This window comes from Sebastes umbrosus, chromosome 1 (assembly GCF_015220745.1).
Source record: "Sebastes umbrosus isolate fSebUmb1 chromosome 1, fSebUmb1.pri, whole genome shotgun sequence".
Lineage (NCBI taxonomy): Eukaryota > Metazoa > Chordata > Actinopteri > Perciformes > Sebastidae > Sebastes > Sebastes umbrosus.
This window is the reverse complement of record NC_051269.1, coordinates 33,347,205-33,366,853: the sequence shown is the minus strand read 5'-3', so window position 1 is coordinate 33,366,853 and position 19,649 is coordinate 33,347,205. Positions and strand designations below refer to the sequence as shown.

The 19,649-nt window shown below is 40.3% G+C and overlaps 2 protein-coding genes across 2 annotated transcripts; both read right to left on the bottom strand.

Moving 5' to 3' along the window:
• Positions 1–154: 154 nt before the first annotated feature.
• Positions 155–3,056, bottom strand: LOC119493848. Its single transcript, XM_037779340.1, has 5 exons — positions 2,894–3,056; positions 1,572–1,861; positions 1,441–1,488; positions 627–737; positions 155–539 (listed from the first exon to the last, which is right to left on the bottom strand). The coding sequence occupies exons 1-5, from the start codon at positions 3,011–3,013 to the stop codon at positions 449–451; spliced, it is 660 nt and encodes a 219-aa protein (XP_037635268.1). The 5' UTR covers positions 3,014–3,056; the 3' UTR covers positions 155–448.
• A 917-nt stretch (positions 3,057–3,973) lies between these two features.
• zgc:109965 (uncharacterized protein LOC619266 homolog) lies at positions 3,974–18,897 on the bottom strand. Its single transcript, XM_037789343.1, has 16 exons — positions 18,611–18,897; positions 11,569–11,757; positions 10,091–10,281; positions 9,718–9,862; positions 9,543–9,640; positions 9,382–9,459; positions 9,187–9,290; positions 8,442–8,530; positions 7,344–7,483; positions 7,077–7,255; positions 6,897–6,984; positions 6,746–6,784; positions 5,498–5,670; positions 5,357–5,410; positions 5,190–5,268; positions 3,974–4,285 (listed from the first exon to the last, which is right to left on the bottom strand). The coding sequence occupies exons 1-16, from the start codon at positions 18,633–18,635 to the stop codon at positions 4,229–4,231; spliced, it is 1,728 nt and encodes a 575-aa protein (XP_037645271.1). The 5' UTR covers positions 18,636–18,897; the 3' UTR covers positions 3,974–4,228.
• Between the last annotated feature and the right edge of the window lie 752 nt (positions 18,898–19,649).

Genomic DNA, 19,649 nt, shown 5'->3' with positions numbered 1-19,649 from the left:
TCTATTATATGGTATTATTACTACAAAATGACCTATAATAACAACCATCATAAGTATGCAATACCCCTGAGTAAAACCCGCTGTTTTAACCCCCCAAACATGCAATAAAGAAATCCGATATCAAATGAAGAAAATTATCTCTCTAATAGTAGGATAAAATTTTAATGCCACAGACGTACACATTAGGGCCACAGTGCCTCGTTCGATTTGATCACCACAAGCCCCTTATGGGGAAGATCTTTGCTGCTGATTTAGTACTGAATTGTAAAAGTGGCCACGGTGCTGTATGTAGGGAGATAATAGTGGTGAGAGTGCAGCCTACAGTTGCATTATTCATTCTTACACCTTGTCTCGCTGGGTTAATTAGTGGAGAATTAAACAATAGTGAAGCTAACGATCCCCTCAAGGACCTCTGCGGGTCCCCGGTCCCCACCGTGCTCTAATAGTCCTAACGAAGGCACTCAGACACAAACTCTGGGTGTATGATGTAGTGTCCTGCTTGGTAGGGCTTCACCACATGAAAGCAGCTGTAGCACCCGCTGTTGAGAGACCACCAGAGGAAAAATTAGACCTCACTGCTTCTTATTTATGGCACATTTTGTTATCAAATAAAGTTCAATATGCACCTAAAATCCTGGCTGATGCCAGAACTAGACCTCCGGTATTGTGTCCGTGGAAAGTAGTGTTGAGGGTTGCTGGTTTGGGGTCTTGTCTGAAGCTGAGCACCTGCATGTTGCCTGTCAAAAATAATGTCAGAATCACTCAGTTAACGCTCTATAATGCTCATCAGCGTATCCAGTGTTTTCAGGGTTTAAAGCTGCAGTGGGTAGAAATGGAGCAAATATGATCAAAGGAGTTATTTTTATAAAACGATAAAGATAATCTGGAAAAAATCATGGGCCTCTATGTCCTTCCGGTGTTCTCTGGTGCTCCTGACGGCATCTGCAAGATTTCACAGACAGGAGGAAAACAACCAATCAGAGCCGACCTGCCGTCCGTCTCTGAGCAGCTGTCAATCACTCGCGAACGCCAATCAAATGGTGAGCGCTGATCAAATATTAATCAATATTCTAACAAATGTTTTCAGAAACATTTTGTAGTGTACTGTTTAGCTGTAAAATTAGACAGTTTGTGACCCGGCAGCCATGTTGAGAACAGTTGAGGAAATACCAAGTACTGCCCACCAGTCAGAATACAGCCAATAGGAACGCTCTCTCTGAAATGACCTGTGATTGGTCAAAGTCTCCCATCACGGGTTAGATTTTTTAAAGCCTGAAAACAGAGCCATGATGAGGTGCAGAAGTCTAGTTTTCTCTCAAAACACTTGAATTACAATATGCTGAAAGGTTGTTATGGAGTTTTTGCCCTATGATGCCAAAAACCTTCATGCCTACTGCAGGTTTAAAGGCCGCAAGAAAAGGTCAGAGGTCATTCTCTCACCTGAGTTGCTGTGCTGTAAGTGGATGAACAATCCTCTGATAACCAGTTCTAGTGATACAAATAAAATCAGTTAGAATCATTGTGTATTTAGAATCATCTTTGGACCATAGATTAAAGTGATCTCATGCAACCTTGCTGGGTTCTTCAAAGCTGCGTGGAGCTTAAATCCAGAGCCAGACGGAGGCTCAGTCAGCTGTAGTTTCTGCAGTCCGTCAGCAGAGGGCAGAGCTGGTACTGTGGATGGGTTGACAGGAGGCATGTGGTTTGGTTTGTTGTCTGGACAAGTCGTAACTGGACTGTGGAATGATAAATGTCTGACAGGGGGAAAGAGTGGACGGCCAGTGTCCACAGAGGGCGAGGTCTGTGGTGGTGTGCGGCGTGACCTGTAGTTGGGCTGAAGACTCCAGGGAAACAGAAAGTCCTGGAAAGGCAATGAAAAGAAGGACAAGAAGAAGAAGAAGATCAGGGGAACATTGAACATTCCTCTTTACATATACCGTACACAGTAGGGCTGTCATAAAATCAGATCATCACTACACGATTATAGTGGCCAAAAGAATTCCTGATAACGATATTATTGCGATATCTTTTGTAAAGAAAAAAAAAAGAAAAAAGAAATACATTCATCTTTAACTTTGTTTATTGTGCAATTTTTTGACAAATTAATTACACTCAAAATACGAATGTAGGGAGATGGAGAGAGAATCTGCAACTATAACTGCATATATAAAATAATTTAAGAGGCACTGGATTATTTACACAATATTATTATGTGTATTATTATCATGATATCAGTATTTCATTTTTTAAATATCACGGTTATCGTCAATACCGGTATATCACAACACCCCTAGTACACGGCATCTTATATGTACTTTCTATATATATTTTACTTTCTTTATTCTCGTTGAATAAACCAAAATGATTCCTTTCTCTCAATACTAAATGTAAAAGAGCATTCAGGTTTTAAAATGTCATTTGGATTTTTCCTAAATGTCTTTCCTATTTGTATTATTATCCTTATAATACACTGAATACTTTAAAGTACTTTTTTTTTCTTTGTTTCTTCCCTTTGTGGTAGGGTGACTGTACTCTCTTCTCTGCTCTGTTTACTCCATGTGGGGATAAATAAAGAGGCATGGAGGAAGTACTGAATAATAGATGTTATACAGCTTTCACCAGGCACAGGGGGGAAATGTAAACAACCAGCCGCCAATTAATGCTAAATGAAGAACAATAAAGAGAGTGACCTAATTAGGCTTGTTTGACCTTAAATGCACCACAAGAAATGTGTTAAATTGCTTCAGTAACATTATTTGCTAAATTACATTGATTGATACCACTTACACTTTCTCATTTTCTAAAAAAATTCAAACATTTGTCTTTGCACAATCTTATATAATGACTTTATCCCTTTAAACCCATGCAGTCTATTTGGCTGAGCCTCTCTTACCGGCCGGGGCTGGGGGTTGTTCCTGCGGTTGGCAGAGGTGGGTCGAAGTTGTTCTCGTTTCGTTGTGCCAGGAGAGGCAAACTGCTCTTTGTACATGGTGAGGTATAGCTGGGGAGCCATCTTCACTTATTGTCTTACACTTATTCTCCACTGCTTCTCTCCAGTCCGCCTGAAAGTCATGAACAACCCTCTCCTCCCCTGTCACCTGCTGGCTCCTCCCTTTCCTTCAAACTTGTGCATCTGCTGCTCTTTTACTTCCACTTATGTTTCTGCAAAATTGTTTATTTTGTGTGCTTAAAATAGTTGCTGGGTTGTACATAACACCTATATTGCCGGTATGCATTACTTTTTCTGTGTTTAATGTATTACAACATAGTATTTGTGCATGCATCAGTAGCTATAAATCCTGCTCGGATACTCATCGACAAATAGATGGTAAAAATGTATTGAGATGAATCTGTATGTTGGAAGCAGAGACAGGTTGAGAGCATCCTTGCTGAAGCAGAACAACTCTTTGTGCTACCTGAGCACTTGGCCACTAATCCTCCTAAAGCCCCAGGCCCCCTGCAGAGACACACATACCTTGGGTCACTATCCATGACCTACCTCCCTCCCAGAAGCCCTCACAAACTAGCCGGCACTGATCTCAAACACTGAAGGCTCAGCTCCTGGCTGTTTAGCCGCCTCGTAGTCACAACAGAATCTTATCAGATCTGCATGACTGGAACAAACCAGAGGAGGGATGGGATTTCTAAGAATCTCCCATCCCTATACCACCACCCAGGGTCACCTCTATTCACTGTCAGCATGCCACATGCAGCATCAATAATTCACCCAGCGCTGCAGGGTGCCTTTGTGTCTCCACCGCTCTCACTGAGTTATCAGTGACAGGAACTGGCTGTTCATCTCGCCGCAGTGGCCGGGCCTTGTTTGACAGCCACGTTAAACCCAGTCAAATCCATGTCAACAGATGCAGAGCTGAGGGCATGGAGAATCATAGTAATGATGTGGTAGCAACGACCTTCACGGCGGCTCAAATCAAATCCAATCTCTAGTTCGTGTTGAAAGTAGACTTTGATACAATGAGGCAAACTCCTTCTTTATTTATTTTGTTTACTCCTCCAAACAACAAACTCCAGCCTGTTCATAGAAATGCTTTACAGTACAGTGGATTTATGAAAACAATATACATTTCAAAGCAAATGCACACTTTATAAGTTGCGCATGTGATCAGTCTTGTTGCATTGCTTTCATGTGCTGCACAGCCAGCGAGGCAGAGGTCCAATATGTGCAATGCAGACTTCAAAGCCCTCCACACAGACTTCACAGTCTTATTCACTCGTGCTTGGATTTCACCGCCGCTTTGAGCTTCGTGTAGAGATAACCAAAATTCTGTAAGAGAAAACAGACAGATACTGTGAGCAGTGGTGGAAAGTAACTAAGTACATTTACTCAAGTACTGTACTTGAGTACAAGTTTGAGATATTTGTGCTTTTTTTTATTTTGTGCTACTTTATACTACTACTCCTATTTTTACTTAATATTTATTATTATTTATATTATATATATTATATAATGATATAATATACAATACATTTTACATAATATAATATATAGGATATTTTACATAATATGATATATATAATATATTTACAAGTGCTGTATATGATATATATTATATTTATATTTATATTTATTATTATTTTATTTATTTTATGTTTATTATTATTTATATTATTATATTTTACTACTTATATTTTATACTACTACTACTACTACTACTTTATGTTAATACTTTGATTATCAATACAAAATTATTATTATTATTATTATGATTATTATTATGATTATTATAAAAATATTGTATTATTATGGATTAAGCTACCCAGCAGTATATAAAGTAATTACAATTAGCTCTACCTTTACTAGCTGCAACATTAAAGTGATGAACATCATTAATGCATCAATAATTATAATCCAATAATATAATATATATCATTCTGAAATGGGCCATTCTGCATATTGAGTAGTTTTACTTTTAATACTTTGAGTATATTTTGATGCTAAACTTTTTTACTTTTACTTGAGTAAGATTTTGAATGCAGGATTTTTACTTGTAGTATATTTTTACAGTGTGGTATTGCTACTTTTACAATACTACAATATTTAAGTAAAAGATCTGAGTACTTCTTCCACCACTGGCTGTGACAAAACATATTATAAAAGTATAAAACATGGTACAAGGTGCTATGTGATACAGTATGAATGGAGGATATAAAAGGGTGTATTAACCAACCTGAATGGTGTAGTAAACAATCCCCAGATAAGCAGCAATGCAGCCGCCAAGGAAGAGATCAAAAGCTGCAGGCTTCACTCTGGAAGAAAAAGTGTGTCAGTGTCCAAGTTTCTTATATTGAAATTACCACATGCACAAAATGCATGTATAAACACAGACATATTTACCTGTACATCACTATTGGTTGGTTCATTTGATCAAAAAAGGTAATATCAGGGTCCCTGTGTGGAGAGATATAGTTCATCATTAGTGATATTGTTGCATTGGGAAGACATTACACAGTATGTGTTTTCTTCTATATATTGTACCTCTTGTCCTGTCGGAAGGTGTGTCTGTGAACCTGCTGCAGGCAGCGTTTGAACTCATGCTCCAGTGAGTTAACCAGCAGGATGTGACTGGGCTCCTTGTCCAGCAGCTGGGTGGCCCGAGGGACAGACGTCAGGAAGGACATCAGACTGGACATACGGCCGTCGTGAAAGTCCTGAATTTAGATTCACAGACAGAAACATGAAGGGAAATGTCTTATGTGCCATCACATAAAACTAAAAGTTATTGTATGTCAAGAAGTCCAAAGTTTTACCCCTGAAAAAAACTAATTTTCTATACACATTACACTCCAAATATATCTAAATAACTGGTGAATAGGTGAATAGGTTAACATTTTAACTAATAGATATCACCATGAAACTTCCCCAATTGTTTACTTACATTGAGGCAATTATTTTTTGTATTGTAAGTTTTCTGAAAATATATATATTTAGATATGCACATGAGGCATTATCTCACTAAATATGTACTAATTTGCATTCATTTCCAGAACAGAAATCTGAACACTGGATGAAGCCAGGTTCAAATTTATTGTTTCATTTCGTTAACATATAAGAGTCAAAGGTTTTTACAGAGGGAATGTTGGATATCTCTTTGTTTCACTCTATAAATCACAAAATACATGTTTTTAGGAATAAAATATTATATAAATCAGGCTATGAATGATATATGAACAAACCCCTCTGGATAAACCTTCAGAATATAGATAGGAATGAAACTGAAAATGGCCTTTAAAGATATTTATTGTAAAATTCCATACATTTTGAAGATGCTACAGGTAAATGGGGTAAAAAAGAAATGTATTAGGCAATTATTTTCTGAATTACGAGTTTTCTGAAAAGCTGTGTTTAAATATGCAAATGAGGCATTATCTAATGCTAACTTTTGGTGAGTTAAGTAGAAATCTACAGACCGAAATAGACAAAGTAGTAAAATAAACACCTATAATAGTGAATTCTTTCCACTATTCTGAAAGAAGACATGTTATGGAAGCAAAATAGCCCAAAAAGTCCAAATTGACCAGTGTATGAAAAACAATGTTTTTGCCTGGGTGTCTGTGAAGATTGATAAATAAAGATTGTGGATCTTTAAATGAATCAAATTAACAAACTAAGGTTATTACACAGACCCAGTCCTTTGAAGATGCCAACACTCTGCAGTGCCTATAAACTAACACCAGAGGTCAGCAATTGTCTTTGTATATTGATCAAAAATAACCAGGAACTCACCAACTGGCCCTTGAAAATCTGCACATCTTTTGGTGAACCCTTGTGGAAGATAGTAAAGATTAATCACACATTAATAACACGCTGATGAAAGATGAAACCACAGTTTATGTATTTGGATACATGCACTCTGTTTTCATGCATTTTGAATCACCTTGTCAGAGAGATTGTACATATAACGTGCCAGTGCTTCTGCTATGATGATGCCGTTACGCTTCATTTTCCTGAAGTCCACTTGTGACCTGTGAGAGGATACAAAGACAAGTGTGATGCATCATCTTCTCATATCATCTCATAGTAAACAAGCACCTACAGTAGTCATCGAAGAACCCACATGGTGTCTAGCATGGAGCCTCGGAGCTCAGATTTGGAGTCTTCCAGATGAGACAGAGTGAAACTTGGTATCCTGCGCAGGCTGTAACGCTCGTGCTCCCAGGCCACTGTGGACTCCACCAGATTGATCTTCTTATGGACCAATCCCATCTTCACCCAGGGAAATCTGGAGGACACCACCTGGTGGGTGGAGTGATCACACATTTAAGTCCATGAAAACTGAGAAAGGCCTACTCTATATTTTGGACCTGGCAGTGAAGTGTGTTACCTCCTCCAGCTGTTGAATGAAAGAGTGCATGGGAGTGTCCGGTTTAGGATGGCGGGACACGTGCATGTACAGTTCATCATTGTTGGCCAGTGTGTCCAAACACAGAACAAATGCCACATTGTCATGCAGCAGGCTGGACTCTGGAAGAAAAAAACATTTGGATGAAATAAATCAAACTGGGCTGCTCACGTTCATATATGGTGCTCTAGTATGGAGTCATAGGAGTGGCAGAAAAAAAAGAATAAATCTATAAAAGAATGAGAAAATAAATGTAGATATATAAAGAAGAATAAATAAGCAAATTTAAATGTATTTATTTTTTTCAACGTGAAAATATAAGGACAAATTTTCCCCTTTTTTGTCATTTATTTGTTCATTTATTTATGTATATATTTATTTATATATATTTTTTAAATATATTAATTTATTTTTTACATATAAAGTAAATTACTTATATATTTATGTATATATTTATTTATATATTTATTTAGTTTTTGCATATAAATTACTTATATATTTCTGTATATATTTATTTATATATTTATTTAGTTTTTGTATATAAATTACTCTATTTTTTCTATATATCTAAAAAATATTCATCAATTTTATATGATGTCATATATTTACCAATTTACTTTTCCTTATTCTTTTCCCTATTGCTTTTGCTATTCCTTGAAGGGCCAAGCTGTCAATCAACTGGCTTTGGGAGGGCTTTCCTGCCAAGGATGAGTAGTCAATTCCTGCACACATACACTCTATTCTAAATAAAACATAGAGTAACTTATATGCAAAAAAATTTATATATTTTTTAAATATATAAATAAATATATACAGAAATAAATGAACAAAAAAATGAAAAACTTAAATTAAAATTAGTCTTTCATACTCTATTATATGTCTTTATATTTCCAAATTATTTTTTTTTATTTGTCTTTATATTTCCACCCTTTTTTAGTTATTTATTCTTTTATTTATTACGCTTTATATTTCCACAAGTATTTTCTCATTCTTTTACAGATTTATTCTTTTTATGGCACTCCTATGACTCCATACTCCAGATACACTATCCCAACCCTAAACACTTCAAGAACAACTCACCAGCATGGTCCAGATTCTCTTCAATCCACCTCTTAGTGCCGAGGAAATTGTACTTTCCTCCTCCGGTTAAGGAGAACATTAAATGATATCTATGAAGATCAAAAAGAAATCTGAAAATCTGAAAACAGTCAAGCATTTTATTAAAGTATTTTGTTTTACCTTTACATGATAGGAGACCGTTTTTTCCAGATAATTAAATAATCATTAACTTGTATATCTAGCAGTATCTACCAAAACAGATGGTGATAGTGTGAATGGGACACGGCTAGTTTTTCAGCCAGACTTGTGATGTTCTGACTATCAATTTATCCACCCATAATAAAAATGTGTAGCTTCTAGTGCTTACACTATTATCATTACAGCGAGTTTTGTAAGGCTGTCCTCGACCAAAACAATTTGTAGTCACTAACATTAATACGATTCTGTCGACTAATCGATTAGTTGATTTAATCAACGGATCTGTACAACTGAGTTTCTCCAAAAAGAATCACACAATTTATTTAAATCTTGTGTTTACCAGAGATGTGCTCATAAGTTTCTTGGAAAAAAGTCATCAAGCATGAAAAAGGAATAAAAAACGACTAATCGACTAAAGAAATCGTAGTCGACTAAGACCAAAACGACCAATTAGTCGACAAATCGACTAAGAGGGGGCTGCCCTTAAACTTTGGACACATATAATGACCAAATAGCATATGTTTGGTTATGTTAAGAGGTCCCTCTGTGTGGGGGAATTGTAACTCACGGTGGTCTGGTGCTATGGCTACTATAAAGCTTCTGGAAGAGACGTGCCAACTCTAGCAGGATGGTGACCCCGCTGCCATTAGAGTCTGCTCCATACGACAACCACTGTGTTACACACAAACAAACAAACATTATGCATGAACACAATATTATACTGCAAGTGCTGAAATTGTGTTTCATCATTGTGATGACTCACTGGTGCCAGCCCGTAGGAATCATAGTGGGCGGTGATGACGATAGTTGGTGCATCCTCTCCGGCTCCGGGAAGCACTCCCTGAAATAAACACCACCAGTTACACAGTGCAGAACTGAACAGTATCAATCAAAGGTCTTTACTCCTCTGTTCTTCATACTCACCTCCAGTGTGGCGATGGTGTTGTCAGTGATGCCCTTAATGGCGACATTGTTGCTCACTAAGATCTGGAAGGCCGTAGCGGTAACCATACTTCGAAGGACTGCCAAAGATGAAAAACCTCAGTACAAACATGTTGTATTGTTTTTTCAGTTTCTTTATAGTAAAATGTAACTTCACCTCTGACGAATATAGATGAGGTCCGGGTGGCTGCAGCTTGCTTGACCTCCTCATACATGCACAGCAGCTGTTCATCCTCAGGCACCACATAAACGGGCATGAGGGTCTCCTTCAGCAAGGCCTCACTCTCACTCACCATGAAGGACTGAGAGGGGGAAAAGGGATTGTTGGAACTTTCTGTTAGCACACATTGTATTATGCTCTGTAGTGATCATAACACTTCAGCGAGCTGTTACCGAACACCCTGGAGCACTTAGATATGAGATATTATACTCAGAATCCTGTCTGATGGATCAGAGAAGATGCTGTGATTTCTTTCCTTGTTGCCTTGCAGCATGTCCTGGAGCAAAAATATGAGTATGACTTGATATACCTGTACAGTTTCGTGGGAGATACTGGAGATATTTTTAGGCAGCAGGATCATGATGGCAGCAGCGTTTTGCCTCTGGGCCTCCAGGTATCTCTCTGTGTTGAAGTCCGGCACCTTCATGATGACGCAGCGACGGGTCAGCACCGGCTCGTCCGCTGAGCGAGCCTCAGCCACCACGATGGCTCCACGGCAACCTCATCAGGCAAATCAAATGAACACAAATATCAACTCAAGCTGTTTAATTTGTTCCTCTGCTCTGTAACAGTGGTGGAAAGTAACTAAGTACATTAACTCGAGTACTGTACTTAAGTACAAATTCTAGATACTTGTACTTTACTTGAGTATTTCCAATTTATGCACCCTTATACTTATACTATTCCACTACATCTCAGAGGTAGATATTGTACTTTTTACTTCACTACTTATCTGACAGCTTTAGTTACTTTGCAGATTACAATTTTTCATCCCCTTCCTATCCAGTGAAAACCACGGATCTCCAGATGAGTTGATTTTGATGTTTGTGATAAACTGGAGGATGAAGTGTTCCTTTATAGGTTGAGAAAATTCTCCTACTTCTTAATCTAAATAAACTATTTAAAAACCCTCTTGGATCAGCTGGAAAATGCATCGTCACAAATGATGATGCATTGCTGTAGATTAAACTACGCAACATTATATAGATGTATATCTAAAACAGAAAAATGCAACATACACATTAGTGCATCAGTAATAATCATCCATCATCATAAGGCGTATACAGTCTATAATATTGCATACTCTGAATGAAGCCATTATGCATTATGAGTACTTTTACTTTGTGAGATGATCAATGGAGTAGAAGAAGAAAAACTGTTATGAGTCATGAATTTGCATTTATTTTTCAGACTTTCTTCTAATTTCATCTGTTTGGTTTTTTAAATCAAAGAAGTTTAGAGGCGAAATCTCTCTTTAACAACTCATTGATCTGAAACATGACAAAGGGTCCCAAGTACACACTTATTATGCAAATGTATTACTTGGTAACACCACTACGTTACAGAAGAAAAGGCAGGACTTCAAGCAAGGTGTTTCAGGCAGGTCAGGAGCAGTGTTTCTGTGGGGGAGAGTAACTCCCTTTGGCGTGGACTTTGGAGTTTGTAACTTTGCAGACTGTTTACATGCACAAAAAAACTATGTAACACACTAAAGGAAAGGGAAACAGCACAAAAGCATAATACGTCCTCTTTGGATTAATCTTTAAAAATGCATTTTATTGTATAAGATTGTCATATGTTGTTTTGTGTAAAGTCTTAATCTGAAAACTACAGCTGTCAGATCAATGTAGTGGAGTATAAAGTACAATATTTCCCCCTGAGATGTAGCGGAGTAGAATTATAAAGCAGAATAGAATGGATATACTCAAGTAAAGTACTATAAACATTACATAAATGTACATAATTACTTTCCATCACTGGAGGTGAGGTGCACCTCTCTGAACTTACCATGCTTCTGTTGTACCAAGTTGTACTGTTGCATCCTGTAGGCTGTGAACTCATAGGAGGAAACAGCGGGGAGAGCAGAGCCATGCAGACGCTGGACACAGAGCAGCAGCAGCAGCACGGCAGCGGCGACACGCAGGTGTCTGAGCAGCATGATGTCACGTCCTGCCTGCGTTCTGTTACGGCCCCAATCTATGAGGGAAGGCTGATGTGTTGGATTTATTATGTACAAAAGTGCTTACAATGACCTGCAATAACCTGATTGTTGGATTTGTTGTGCTTGAAGTGTTTGCGAGGACAGGAAGGCACGCGGGAACTGCATGCTCTGTTCTTTTTGCAAGGTCAAAGAGAGAAAGGAGTCAGAAGGAGATAACAAAGAAGAAGATATGCAGCAAAAATATCACGTGTCATAAGCTCATGAATATTACTATTGTGTAAACCATGAATAGGCTGGATCAGGGATAGCTCGGGGTTCAGACTTCGCGAACTGACCCATGCACTGTATGTTGTCAGGGACACGTAGGTTGGATCCAGATATCTGTAAACTCTTTTATTTTACTTATGCAACATTGATTGTTCGGAATAAATTGTATTATTATGCTTTAACCCGTCTGTTTGGAAATTCTCTTTGTCACACAAGATTAACCAGCACGTAACTGGGCCTTGACCTCTCGGAGGTAGAAGGCCAGTTCCTTCAATTGGTGACCCCGACGTGATCTTCAGCATTGAGAAGCGTGTCCAAAGGACGGACAGACCGGCGAGAGAGAGAAAGGGATCCCTGAAATCTTAAAGGTGAGCAGAACCTGTTTTATCGAACTCTGCATATTGGCTTACTCTAAATTATCTCTCTTGTTGTGCTGAATCTCCTTTGTAATGATAAATGTTGCAGAAGTAAAGACTTCCTTTTTAAATTTAGGGGAGAAAGCTGCCCTTTTGGTAAAGACTAAGAGGAGGAAAGCTGCCCTTTTTAAATTTAGGGGAGAAAGCTGCCCTTTTGGTAAAGACTAAGAGGAGGAAAGCTGCCCTTTTTAAATTTAGGGGAGAAAGCTGCCCTTTTGGTAAAGACTAAGAGGAGGAAAGCTGCCCTTTTTAAATTTAGGGGAGAAAGCTGCCCTTTTGGTAAAGACTAAGAGGAGGAAAGCTGCCCTTTTTAAATTTAGGGGAGAAAGCTGCCCTTTTGGTAAAGACTAAGAGGAGGAAAGCTGCCCTTTTTAAATTTAGGGGAGCAAGCTGCCCTTTTGGTAAAGACTAAGAGGAGGAAAGCTGCCCTTTTAGTAATAAAAACTGTATGAGTGTACATTAATAACTAGTATTCAGAGGAAAATTAAAACTTACTGTTGATACTGGGCCAACATCGCTGGAACATCAAAGTGTCCAGTAGAAGCTTATGTTGGTAGGATCACAGCGAGGGGCATAGCGACCCATTTACTCTGAATCTAGTTACTGTCATAAACTGAATAAACCTGTGTGAAATAGTACTGGACAGAATGGACGGAGAATTTGACAAAGACTGTGAGGAACGGGGTGGCTGTGGGCCTCCCCGTTTATCATTTGGACAGCAATGGGTTAAAGTCAGGACCAACGTAATCTGTACATTTGATCCCAAGACTAGAAATAAAGAGACTCAAGACCTAGATGAGTGGTATAACATGACAGTGGAGGAAGGGCATTTTCCAGCCACGGGAAGTGAAGCCAAATTCATGCCAGTGATGAGAGCATTAATACAGGTGATTCATAGAAAGCTGCTGCAAGCAGGACAAGACAAAGAAAAGGGACATATGTTTGTAAGGAGGAAATTGAGGAAGAAAGAAGACGAGTTGGAAAGTAAATTGGTAAAATATAATGTGATACAGATGGCTGCACTATCAGCCTTAGGCAGCCAGACGAAAGCCACCCACGCAAAAACCGCTGAAGCAAAACCACTAGTGAAACCCTCACCCAGTCCTAGCGCACCCCCACCACCAAACCCACATACTAGCCAGCCGCCACATTACATGTCCCTCCATCAGCAGTACCCACCTGGCCCACATCCCAACCCCCCTCCTTATCCTCCTCCTACCCCTAGTCCGGTACCAACCCCACAGGACAGTGATTATACAAACGAAGTTATGGCACCATTGTTTCAAGTGTTAGGTGGTACTTTGGAACTTTAACCCCTACGCTACCTCCTTCGGTAATGCTATTAGACAAAAGTATCCCATACCAGCGGGTAAGCTCCACAGCTTGGTGTTTAAGATTAAGAACGGGGAGAGTGGACGCACGTTCATAGAAAGAGCAAAGACAGAGTGGGCGGGGGCTACGGGGGTGAACCCAGATAAAGAATCACAGCAGTCTCTGTTCAGAATAGCTCTGTTAAAACATGCTCCGGAAGGAGTTAAGAGAAAGATGCAAGAGAATCCAGATATGGCAGGGGCAAAATCATCAAGATGGGAAACACATTTCTGCCATCATCAGGATGCAGAAACCAAGGAGGAGGAAGAGGAAAATGAGTCATTAAAAGAGATGGTAGCTCAGTTGACTAAATTACAGTTGGCAGATGCACGGACTCGTGCGACAGATAAGAAAAAGGGAGGGAAAGAAAAAGATACCCAGATGGCTCAAATTGTAACACCAGCTCCAGCCCCGCCACAGAATCCTTATCCACTGCAGGGCCAGTCACAGGCTATGTATCAACCCCAGTATCATGTTCCTTACCAAGCTGCCCCATATCAGCAGCCCCCTTATCATGAAGGCCGGAATAGAGGCAGAGGGAGAGGAGGAGGCAGGGGGAGGGGGTATGCCCAACCAAGAGGAGGCAGTTGTTACATCTGCGAAAGCCCGGATCACTGGGCACGTGACTGTCCTCAGAAACAACAACAGCAGATGAGAGGGCCTCCACAGCAGTCATATCAGCCAACAATACAGACTCCACCAAACCAACAGCTAGCTCCAATGCAGGCATACAGCGGGTACTCTGCGCAGGGACCTCCACCTGGTCCATATACACCAGGAATGTTCCCATAGGGGTGCCCGACGGAGATGGAGGGGTAGGGGCTGGCAGAGCCCTGTCTCCAGTTGACAGTGAACGGAAAGCGAAGATGGTTCATGGTGGATACGGGAGCACGTTACTCCACCTTAGCTGAACCTATGTGTTCCCTTTCCTCTCACTATGTTTCCGTTTTGGGATTTTCCGGCACTGAACAAAGACTGCCTTTTACTGTTCCCCTTCCTGTCCGGCTTGGGAGACAGGTGATGGAGCACCCCTTTTTGTATACACCTGATTGTCCACGTGATCTCCTGGGAAGAGATGTTTTGGCAGCACTGGGGGCTTCTGTACATTGTTCACCAGAAGCTGTGATAGTGAGTTTCCCCGGAGGAGAAGAAATGGTGTGCTCCTCGCCCTCCAGTGCTGATCGCATGTGCATGTTGAGTCCTGATACCTCACCTGATGCCCCACCACCCTGTGCAGACATATATTGGGCCCTGCTAGCCGACCGAAACCCTCTGATTGACTTTTACAACATGTGGCAACCATGGATTAGGGCTCTACACCCTTACCTCCCTGTTCCCGATCCTCCCCACTGCACTCTGAATTATGACAGAAATAATGATCTTACGTATCAAGATGAGTTCCAACAGAACCTGTTAGATACAACCTGGGGGATAGGAGTAAGAGATGTTTATATAGCACCAGCAGGAGTAGCAGCCGCAGTAAAACTAACCCCAGCACAAGAACAATGGTATCGCATGTCAGAAGAAGCTGTTCCACATGTGTCCCTAGCCATAGCTCCAAAACATCAGGCTAAAGACTTAGGCCCCATGGTTAAAGCAGCAGTCGCTCTGACAGACTGGGTTCCCACTTCCCTGTTGGGGGTTTCAATCTCACCATCCTCTAACATATATAGACTCTCCTTCTACAATGCAGTGTCAGGTATTTGCAAACATGAGTTACTAACACGCCACCACGGTAGGGAGATGTTAGATGGTGAAGGAGCCACTTCCATGTTGGCAGCTCTCCCTTCCTCACTGTGGTCTACGGGCCCCTTTGATGTTGGCAGGTGCAGCATGGAACCGGTAACTTTCGAGATGAATACTTACTGCCCTATCTGGAGACCTCAGTATAAGCATAAAGTGGAAGCAGCCCAGGGTATCTCCCCTACGATTGAAGGACTGATAAAGGCGGGAGTATTAAGAAAATCTTACTCTCAGTGGAACACTCCCATTTTGCCAGTAATCAAACCCTCCGGCTCATACAGAATGGCTCATGATTTAAGAGCCATCAATGAGCTGATTTTGACTCCTGTTACACCAGTACCGAACCCCCACTCTGCTCTCTCGATGCTCACCCCAGCCCATACATCTTTCACATGTATAGATTTGGCTAACGCCTTCTTTTGCCTGCCCTTAGCAGATCATTTACAGGACATTTTCTCATTTACATATGAAGGCCAAAGGCTGACATATAATGTGTTACCTCTTGATGGGAAACAATCTGCTCAGGCAGCAGAACTTACGGCTGTAGTTTGTGCTCTGCGGTTAGCGGAAGGGAAGGCAGTGAATATTTTCACAGACTCTGCGTATGTGTGCAATGCAATTCACAGAGATATGTCTGGCTGGGTGCAAGCGGGTTTTAAGACTAGTCAGAATAAACCTATGGCTCATGAGGAGTTGATGAAAGAGTTGTTGGAAGCAATCCAGTTACCACAGAGGGTAGCTGTGATCAAAGTGAAAGGACACAGTCAGGGCACTGACTTAGAGAGTATAGGAAACGAAGCAGCGGATGCAGCCGCTAAAAAGGCGGCAGGGTATTTACCTACTATGATGGTCATGACCACAGCAGATCTCGGTTCTGAGATAACTGATTTCTCCATTATACAAGCTCAAGAATCTGCCACAGCAGCAGAACGAACCATCTGGGAAGATAAGGGAGCTATAGAACAGTTTGATGGTATATGGTATAACGGAGATCAAATAGTTATGCCCCCCTGTTGGATGTCCTCAATATTGACTCAGACTCATGGACTTGACCATAAAAGCCACAAACAGATGTTACGAGATCTCCGCCACTGGTGGATTCCCCGGAAACATGCTACTATAACTGACTTCTTGACTAAGTGTGACGTATGTAGTACATGTAACATCAGACCGACCATCACTCCTAGGGCAGGAAAACATCCTTCTCCCACTGTCCCGGGACAGGAAATCTTTATGGATTTCACAGATATGGGAGTAAGGGCTGGGGGGAAAAGATTCCTCCTAGTAATTGTGGACGCATTTTCACGTTGGGTTGAGGCCTACCCTACGGGAAAAGAGGACGCAAAATCAGTCATTAAATGTCTGGTGAATGAGTACATTCCGAAACATGGGTTTCCTAAATTGATCAGGTCAGATAATGGTTCACATTTCAAAAATAAAGACCTGCAATCTGTTGAAAAGGCTCTGGGACTACAACACAAATTTGGCACTGTGTACCACCCAGAATCGCAAGGAAAAGTTGAACGTGCTAATCAGACCATTAAGTTAAAACTGCTAAAAATCGTTCGCACGACTGGGCTCCCTTGGACTGAAGCCCTGCCCATTGCATTGATAGGTATCAGAGCCTCGGTCAATCGGTCAACAGGACTCACACCATTTGAGCTTACGTGTGGCAGGAAAAGGACTCAACTGGTGGCACCTAACACAGTGCTCCAGCAGCAGGACAGGACCTGAAGCAGAGGAGGCAGCCCCACAAGGAGCCCAGGCTACGTGAAAAGAGGGTCACGTATAATTTTTTATTTTTCATATACTGTATAAACTGTGACTGTGATGAGATACACATAAGGGAAAGAAGGTTACAAGGTCTTGCCTGTATTTACAGTTAAATCAGGCTAACATGGTTGTTTAGGTGGACTCATCTAGGTGGTTTTTGAAAAACATTATATATCACATTGTATTAAAAATTGTTGCTTAGAATAAATGATAAAAAAAATAGATAAAAATAGATAAAAAAGAGAAACCAGGGGTGGGGAGAATCCACCAGAGAGAAATTTCACTTCCTTTCCCAAACCAGTATAAAATAGGATCACCCAGATAAAAGTTTTTCAGTTGCGCGCAGGAAAACAAACTAGAAGCATCATGCAGTACGACAAACTGCTAGTAGCGTTTGCTGTAGCATTTGTGTTTACCTCTCTTGTCCTCGTTCTTCTGTACAAACTTTCTTAATGTGATTTGTCGTGTATTTTAAATATTTTCAGCTATAATGTTTTAATATTATATATATATCATATATGTTTAATGTTTTCATTTCATATTACTATCTTAATGCAATTCATGTATTTTCGTGTTTTCAGTTACCATTTTAGTTATTCATGATAAAAGGATAAAGAATAACCTGGGAAAGCACAGACTGTACTAGTTTAGATACATTACTTATCATCCTCGCCTCTGCACTCTGCTAAAACTAGCTAATCACAAGTAACTCTTTTTAACAATAGACAATGCTTTCACTTAGAAGCAGGGTGGAAGGTGTGGGCTACAAGGGGGGGAAGGCTAAACCAAGATTATAAAGAATGATGTAGTGAGGGAGTCCCTAATGAATATAAACTAGCTGACCAAATAGCTGCAGGTTTTGAAAACATACCTATAATAAGTGCTCTGATCCCTATCACTCCTAACAAAAATGTTGACCGCATTAACTACATCCACTATAATGACCCATGCACTGTATGTTGTCAGGGACACGTAGGTTGGATCCAGATATCTGTAAACTCTTTTATTTTACTTATGCAACATTGATTGTTCGGAATAAATTGTATTATTATGCTTTAACCCGTCTGTTTGGAAATTCTCTTTGTCACACAAGATTAACCAGCACGTAACTGGGCCTTGACCTCTCGGAGGTAGAAGGCCAGTTCCTTCAGATGTTACAGTACAAGGCCAGACTATACAGAGCACCATAGTCTCAACCAACCTGGATTTCCACAAGGAGGCTCCCACAGTTTACAATAATACTCTCTACCTATAACCATGAAGTCCTATATATAAAATATATGTTCTACTAGCATCATTTTATGGAAATGTTCCTCACCTGTCTCCCAGCGGTCCTGTCTCATGAGCCTTCGTCTTCTTCAACTTCAGTGCGACTCCTTGCAGCGTGGACTCAAACTAGCTCCTGCTCCTCTTCTTCTGTAGGTAAGCCACCATTCACCATCTGCTCCCAAGGGATCAACTCAAAGCTAATCACAAATACCCAACCCCCCACCACTCACACTCACTACTCCTCTATCTATCTATCCATCCATCCCTCCTCCCCATCCTCTCTTCAGTAACTTCTGTAGATAATCACACATCACCAGCAGAGACTGGGAGGCAGGCAGGCAAACTGTTTCATATAGTAGCTATTAGTTTCATCTCCTGCAGGGACAACAGTTTGAAGCAGTCTGAAGAGCTGCTGGATCAGAGCGCTTGAGAGTGTACTGAGGCTGCATAGAGACTTTACTCCCTATAATCACACTGTCTATGTCACTGGTTCCCAACCTGGGGGTCCCGACGCCCACTAAGGGTCATCAAAGCTTCACGGGGGGTCGTGAGGCCTTCTTGAATTTATGGGTTGTGACCTATATCTCTGGATGTCATTCATTTCTGTGAAGAAAACTAAATGAAATTTAGATTTTTAAAGTTTGGATTATTATTTAAGTATAGTTTAGGTATAAACTGGATAAGGACACGGTGAAGACCTGAACACAACTTATACTCACAGACTCTCGTCTCTCTGCTAAACAGCCTCGCCCTAAATTAAAAAACTATGCTTGTATCCCAACTATCCCAACTTTTAACTATGTTAAAAAAAGAAGTTAAAAAAGAAGCCTATTAAGCATTTTTGATTGTTAAAAATAAAATTACACACTACAGAGAATTGTATTAGAAGTCCCTAAAAATATCAGGAAAACTCATCTCTGATGTAATATTCACAGGAAATAATCTGCTCAAAATTCATCCAAATCGCTCATTTTACACAAACTTCCTGCAGTTCTTGCGTTCACTATCAGTTGTTCTGTACTGTTATTGTTTGCATTGAATATAATACAAAATATCTATATAGGTCACTTAGTCAGGGGTCGTCAGAT